The 8,329-nt window shown below is 30.6% G+C and overlaps 1 protein-coding gene across 1 annotated transcript; it reads left to right on the forward strand.

Annotated features, from left to right (window-relative positions):
* The first annotated feature begins 788 nt into the window (after positions 1 to 788).
* LOC143085598 (uncharacterized) lies at positions 789 to 7,884 on the forward strand. Its single transcript, XM_076262060.1, has 7 exons — positions 789 to 1,001; positions 3,635 to 3,822; positions 4,201 to 4,235; positions 4,640 to 4,681; positions 5,505 to 5,594; positions 5,862 to 6,470; positions 7,210 to 7,884. Exons 1-7 carry the CDS (start codon positions 834 to 836, stop codon positions 7,503 to 7,505), a joined length of 1,428 nt encoding a protein of 475 aa, XP_076118175.1. The 5' UTR covers positions 789 to 833; the 3' UTR covers positions 7,506 to 7,884.
* The last annotated feature ends 445 nt before the right edge of the window (positions 7,885 to 8,329 follow it).

The raw sequence follows: 8,329 nt of genomic DNA on the forward strand, positions 1-8,329 counted from the left end.
CAAACATTCATAGCCATATAACTAATTATTAAAATATGTATAATGTACTAGGGAAGAAAGGACAAGAACAAAGAGGGATAACTCTATATTATAATTCTAATTTGTACCTCTATTATCATGGTCTCTTCTTGGTTATATTAGATATTCAAATACAGACTAAATGTAACAAAATTTATCATTTTCTGATACAAGAAAGCCTTTATTATACGTTAAAAGGTCAAACATTTGAATAATGTTTGGTAAATCAAGAACGCATACAAATTATAAAGTGATATATATATTTTTTATAGCATCTGATTGATACCATTGCTAGTCCCCAAATGTATCATTTGCTGAATAGTCTGACTTGGTTAATAACATGCAGTTCATAAATTGTCAGTTAATAATTAAGTAACTAAGGTTACGATTCCACCAGACAAATCTCACCTCAGATAGATTTGGCTTTTATTTTAGGTTCCTTTTGGTGAAAAAGCGCTTGAATATTTTGATTTATATGGGCCCTTGGCTTTGAACTGGTTTTGGTTTTGAGCATTAATGATAAAAGTAAATCCAACGAAGCGTTTCGGACGGAAAACAGAAACATAAAGTTTCATTATCATTTTTGTAGGAAATAATACATGAGTGATGATGAGTGATAACACTTAGAACAAAATCCATTTCATTTCTATCGAGTTAAGTGAAGTGTTAACATTCTTCTTTTTTTGTCATTTTACAAATGCAGTGCAAAATAACAGGTTAACAGAACAAGTGTTTGATCTAGATAGTTTTTTTTCATTGAAAATTAGAATGAACTTGTAATTTCTCTTTTATATTTACAGATATGAATCAGTAACATGCTGATTATCCAGATAGTTTGTGTTGTGTGTTTAACAAGTTTTACCACAGTTGCCTCCATGACATTGCGCTGTGATCCTTTGGATAATGTTTCATATCATAAGCAACTTAACGAGTGTATCCAATGTGAAAAATGTCCTGTTGGCTTCGGGAAAATAACACTAGAGGTAATAAAATTCACCTGGAGAAATCTAGATACAGCAAATTCCAACAAATAAACTATAAAAAATGTATAACCTAAAATTGCAACGGTGAATGAAATTTAAAGAAAAACTTGAGTAAATAATGACAATAAATTGATGTGAACAGGCATTCATTTTGTGGCATTATTGTAGAATGGAACACTTTTGAATAGTGTGAGCTAAAATATACAACAAAAAAGTGTCCTATCAAACATAACGAGCAAATGAAAAACATATGAATTGCATAAAAACTTTTCCATATCCAAATTTATATTGCTTTTTTCTTTTTTTTTTATAAAATTTAATAGTAATACCATATAGCTATAGTATACATATAAGTTAATTAAGATATGTCTGGCTTATGCACGCACAGATAAAATTAGTGTAATTATTGCAATATTTCTTCTTTTTATTGTCATTTGAAAAATTCGAAAGAATGTAATCGTAATTTATTTATTATTATTTATTAGACTGGACAAGATTTAAATGAACCAAAAAGGTAATGATTCAAACCACATATGTTTCTCTTCGTTTCAATATCGTCTTTCTAACTATAATGCTTCTTGTAAATCAAATGGATAGAGAAAACTAAATCGTTTCTATAGAAGTCTAGTACCATATAGGATTATATTGTTTTATGAATACCAATTCTCTGTAACAACCAACAAAGTTGATGCACGCATAGTCTCAGATTTTCTTAACATTTTGTTTTTTGTAAGCTATCAATAAACAAACAAATACATTTTCCACGTTAAAAATATATAGGTTAAATTTATTTTAGCTATACATTTGGTTAATGTTAACAATATAAATATCTTTTTATTGAAGTTTTCAATGACTTGTAAAATGAATTAATATTCCTCATGCGCCAGCATACATGGTCGGGAAACTTACTACCAAACAAATATATGTATATCCCCTATACAGGCGGGCACACTTAATCATGTCCTTCAATTCATTTTGATAGTCTTTATCAATACGTTGGTATATAGTAGGTATATTACTTACTTACTTACTCTCTTCATCCCCAGTGCGACAATACCACAGTAGTTCTTAATCATTTACTTGTTGCGGTTAATTGGGCATCTTCAACAAAATGAGTAAGTAAAATGTCTCGAAAAAAGGATGAAAGGACTTTGTAATACTAGTATATGATAAAGGAAGTTAGAGGTATATCTACAATTCAAATCCAGATCTTGAGGGATGAATTCAGTACAAAATCTCAAATTGACTTCAATGCAAACCTTTTTTATATACCATTAATTAAAGTAGAAATGAAGTCCATCTTTTCTAACAATCAAAGTAAAGGGTCATATGATTTTCTGGGGGCAATCCACATGGCCTTGTTTTCAAACTCTATAAATTCATACAACATTCGAGCTTGATCAATCTGATAATTCATTTCAATCATTATCTTTTAATCAGTGGTGCACATGTTTTATTGTTATCCAGGAATATTATGACAGTACTAAATGAATTCATGTTAGGAAGTAAAAAATGCATTCAGCTACAACCTGGAAAACTCTGAGCAGTTAATCAAAGTTGGTGTCTAAGGGGAAACCTGCTCAAACAAAGCGAATCTTTTGCGTACATGTTTAATTTTTTATGATTGCAATATTTCTTCAATTGCGACATAATCGAGAGAGACTCATAACCGGACTAACGACAAGAACCTCTGCATGGGCAACTCGTTATGCAGGATCTGCACACCTCTCTGGAACACTTGAGAGTAACCTAACTTTTTGAGGGATGCATGCTGCTCAAACTTGATTTTTCTTTCCGCTGTTTCTAAATTGATTGTTGGTACACATATTTTCTACAATTGTACATTTGTTTATGTAATGAATTGAAAAAATTGTTTGCAGAGCTACATTTCTTTTGTTTTTGTCTAAATTGTGTTGCATGTATATAAATTGTTTACATGCAAAGCTGCACATGGCTTTTGTGTGTAACTCACTAACTGATTTATTTTAGGTGTCATGAAGTGTTCTTTGTTTGACTCATTTTTGTTCTATTTTTGTAATGTTTAGGTATTACTCTATGCATGATACATCCTGAATGTTTGACACAATCATCAGTCGCAAGCAACAAATACCTCAACATCTTGAAATTAAACATCTAAAAAAAAAATTTAAAACAAATAGATTAAAGAACTGTCATTTAGAAAAATAAGTAAACTTATAAAAAGTTATCTACTGACAACTGAACTTATGGAATTTGATGCTGTATCAACTACATAACAATGCGTATTTGTCAAGTGTATGATTCACACTGTCATTATGTTATAAACATAAGTTATGCTGAAATTTCAATCGTATAATTTTTTTTATAATTATATATATGCCATCAACATGATAGCATACAAATGAAAAAATAAAAAAATAAATATCAAATAATGACTACTAGTATGTTGCAATATATCAAACTGGCATAACTGAATGTGCATAATATGATGAGTCGAATGTACAGTATCCCTCTATTTAAACTTGTATCTCCATTTTCGTATGATTTTTGGCTGTAATTAGGTCAATGATTTTAAGACATATTTTGATCTCGGATCAATTACACCATAATCATTTTATCTTACTTTTTCCGTTTATGTTGTTCGTTACCAACAGGAATCTGACATTGTAGTAGATCCACCATATGGTTCATCCAGCTGTATACCATGCCGCCCGTGCAAACCAGGGTATTATAGTGATGTACATGCATACAAATGTAAACTATGTACCAACTGTACAGAGTTAAACAAGTCTCAGCGCATGTATTGTACTTCAAAAGAGGACACAGTCTGTGGAGAACTGCAGTAAGTTAGTAGAAGTATAAATCATCCAGTATATTACGACAAACACTACAAACGGTTCTGGATCATATGTGTTTACTCATAATTGTATTTAAGGATATAGTTACTCAATCCTAATTTTTCTGTGTATTGTAGTATATTTGTTTCTTTTAAATGCTGTTTTTTTTCAATGCCCCAATTGATTTATTTTTACTTCAGCAAATTCAAAGCAGATTTGATGGCTCTACAAACGTTCTCGAAGTTATGCGTTTCATAAAGTGATGAGGTTACTAAAAGACAAGTGCTTGATTGACCAGTTATTTAAAGAGAATTAACATACTTATAATAATTTATGTACTAAAAATTGTTTAATTGTCACTTATTTGTAATATCTATTTTAAGGTTTATAGCTAAAAAAGACAAATCTAGGAGTACTGGTAAGTCTTACGTATTAATTCAGAGGAGATTGGCATCTGACAAATAAATCTTTCGGCAAAAAAAAAATGTTTCCATTGCGAATAAAACTGAGATTAAGATATCAGAAAATCATCTTTTAACACCAATCAGAAAGAAAGATTTAAGATAAGTTTCGATTGTATATTTCAACTATAAAAAATGTAATGGCTAATTATATCGAAACAGTAAAATATTTATAGCAAAAAACTTGGAGTAAACATAACGAAATTTCAGCTTTATGAAGTAAACATTTTATGTTTTTGATGAAAAATTACTTATTTGTTTAACTTGATTTACGCAGGCATCTTTAAATATACAAATATTCATATGTTTTCTTGAACGTAATTATGTTTTTCAATAATTTCATTATAAATATGATTTTCAGATAAAAGTGACGGAGATACGCATTCTGATGGATTACAATCAGGTATACCTACAATACTGTAAAACATTGTTCTTTGGTTTGCATTGCAAATTTTCATCTCAAAATAGTAGTGATTATGGTAACTTGTAATACTTACATGCAAGTAGGAGCTTTTACAAGTACTATAACTGCAAATCATCAATAGAATTTTTATCACTAGTATATAGAAATAAGAAGATGTGATAAGAGTTCCAAGGAGACAAATCTCCATCTAAGTAATTATGTTTAAAAAAAGAGTAAACAATGATAGGTCATGTGGTCTTTTTGTATGGTGATATTTTCATGTTTTGCCGATTGAATCTATTTATGAATCTTGGAATAACTTTTAGGCTAGCCAACTTCCAATTTATTATTTTACGGCTGTCATATAATCGTTTAAAACTAATGGAATGCAATCATCCATATTATGATTTGAAGTGTTTTATATGTTTATGCTGTTTATGCGACTGTCATATTGGTGTAAGGTTTATCTAGCAATAACACCAGGTTTTATCAACCATTTTCTACATATCAAATGTATGTATAACGTTAGGAATTTGATGCGACTGTCATAAAAGTGAGAAACAAAATAAAAAATGGAGTGCCAGAAAACAAATATCACGACAACATACCGGAATGAACGGTATTTGATAAATATTTAAATAGGAGTAGACATATAAGTATATAAAACCTACATGTAAGTGCAACTTTAACATTATCTTTACGAATATCAAGACAGAAAATTACAAATGTTTTCAAAAATATAAATTATGCTTTTTTTCTAGAAAGGAATTGGATGTGATATATGATAGTTTCAATTTATTTTATTTTCTTTCCGTTTTTCTAGAAGCAATTGCAGGAATTGTGTTGGCATTGGTAATAATTATTATAATTATTACTGTTGGTGTAATTAGATATAGATGGAAATCGAAAAAAGGTGAGTACTTAAAAACAATTGACAAAGTTAGGCGTTCAAGAATAGACCAGAAAGAAACAGATAGCCGTATCAATATCGAATGGCAAGCCTCTGCACTTGTCCCGTTTCTAGAAAGAAACATGTTCGTATGTAGAAATTTTAACCCTTTGAAAGATTATAAATATACGAGCATGTACAAAACAAATGGATGCAAGAAGTTTATAAATGCAACTTTCAGGGCTCTCAGATGATCAAATGTTGAAGTGTTTTTCTTTTCTTTTCTTCTAGCTCAGCGTAGACATGCTGTACAGGCAGAAGCTGGACAATATGGCTCTTATGACAATATGATTTGCAACTATAGTCCTCGCCGAGAGAGAGGAAAACAATGTACTTATGAGAAACTTGATGAACGAAATAATCACTGTGACTCAGAAGGTGAAGAAGATGATGAAACAAAAGCATTAATTCCACCATGTGGGCGCTTTCCGTTCAGACGAAAACGGACGAGACTTTTTACATATCCTTTCAGTGAATTAAAAGCTGATGATTCAGAATCTGATGAAAATATATGTGATATTGAACAAGATTCAAGTTTAAGTCTTTCAAAGCGGTATTCGTATCCTGATGTGAGTTTTGCCAAAGTATCAATACAAAACAATATTCTAGATTCTGGTATAACAGATTTTACATCACGACAAGAACCACACAAGATTCTTCTGTCTTTCAATGTTCCAGATAAAAACAGAGTGATAGAAAAAGTGCAAACATGGGATTGTAAATATAATTGGTCAGATAAGAACAATCACAGGCGTACTGTTTCAGCATATAACTTTCTAGAAACACATGCAAGTGGTCAAGAGACTGCTCTCAAGAAAGTTCGGGGATGGGAAAACAAAGGTAGTAATGGTATAATGTATACAGTTACTTTAGGTTTCGAGTCAACATTGATGGAATAAGACATTCGACATAATTTTAAATTTAATGGGACCACATACAGGCAACAGTAGTATACCGCTGTTCCAAAGTCATAAATCGATTCAGAGAAAAATAAATTCGGATTACAAACTAAAACCAAGGGAAACACATAAACTTTAACAGGAAAACAACAAAATATGAGAAAAACTGAAGTGCAACAAAAACAAAAACGACAATGCAACATACAAAGAAAATAAAACAATAAGATAACAACTGCCGTTTTCCTGACTTAGTACAGGACATTTAAAGAAAACATGAGGTGTTGATAAGCTGCATGCATGCAGACGAATGACATACAGCAGACAAAATAGGCGTTATAATTTAGATAATAGGACCCCTGTTTTCCGATCGTATTCTTAGATACATTTCAATAAAAATCTTAATGTAATTGACCAAAGTCATCCGTGATGAAAGTAACACGCATTTATTTTAACTGATTTACATGTTAGGTACATGCTTGACAAGTGTAAACAACCATGAAATAGAATAAATTCTCCTGAAATAGATAGAATAAATAATATTAAAATATCAACAGGAACAATGATGGAGATTGGTTTAAATTTAAGAACATGTTTCTCTTTAAAAACACAAAAACGTACAGTTTGATCCTCTGCAAAATCATAACACCTGTGTTTACTCCAAAATATTATTTTTTTTATAGAAGAGCTGTCAACAATGTTTATGAGTAAAGTAGCCCGACACCTTGGACCACGATACAAATTCCGTAGTTTTTCCAGAGAATTAGGATTGTCTGACACTGATCTAATGAATATTCAACAGAACTACAAGGATGATGTTGTAGAGCAAGGATACCAAGTTTTACTGAAATTAAAACAAAAAGAACTGATACAGACAGAAACTGACGTTATCAATAAAATTCAGGATTTAGGTTTTAATGAAATAGTTGCCAAAATGAATAACCATGCAAATATTACGGTTAAAAGACTGTGTGCTTAGTTATTGAGCATATCAATATTTTATAATATTTGTTTACAAATCGTCTTTGTTTTTGTTGAAGTTTCTGTTCATGTATATGTTTTTGTTGTTTTTGTCGTTTATTTGGGTTTTTTTATGCAAAAATCACAGATGATTGTTTTGAATAGATAGTTGCTCAAATTATATACCTTTTTATTATAATTGAAATTTACTTAATCGGATTATTTCCAAGAATTGGTTCACAAATGTTTGGAATTCTTTGTAAATAGTGTATTCCAAAAGTTTGATTAATATTTCTCAGCTTTCTTTTGATTTATTTGTAATGTTGATCTACATGTTTTTACTTTTTATGGGCATTTCTTGTTTTACTCTCATTAAGTTCATATTAAAAGAAGTTTTTGAACAATGTGTTTTTCATATTCTCTAATGAATAATCAACAAATGTCCTATGAATGAACATGATATTGATGGGATCGCCATGTGATCGATGGTAGCCGCATAACCTATTGAAATAATTTATGAAAGTGTATTTTGCTGTCAACGATAGGAAGGCAGACAACTATATAGCTAGACCTAAATCTTAAAAGTTTACACTATTCATTAATTAATTTGAGTCTTATCTTCGAGTGTGTATTTGCACAGTACTGCTAAAAAATATGAAAAAATCAACAGACAAACAATAGTCCTCCAAACACAACATAGAAAACTAACGATTGAACAACACGAACCCTACCATCAACTAGGGGTGATCTCGGACGCCTCGGAAGGGCATCATTTAGCCCTTTAAATCACTTTTGTGTTTTTGTAGATATGGTGGGCACCTTTCTTTTGACCAAATACCGCTT

This window comes from Mytilus galloprovincialis, chromosome 8 (assembly GCF_965363235.1).
Source record: "Mytilus galloprovincialis chromosome 8, xbMytGall1.hap1.1, whole genome shotgun sequence".
Lineage (NCBI taxonomy): Eukaryota > Metazoa > Mollusca > Bivalvia > Mytilida > Mytilidae > Mytilus > Mytilus galloprovincialis.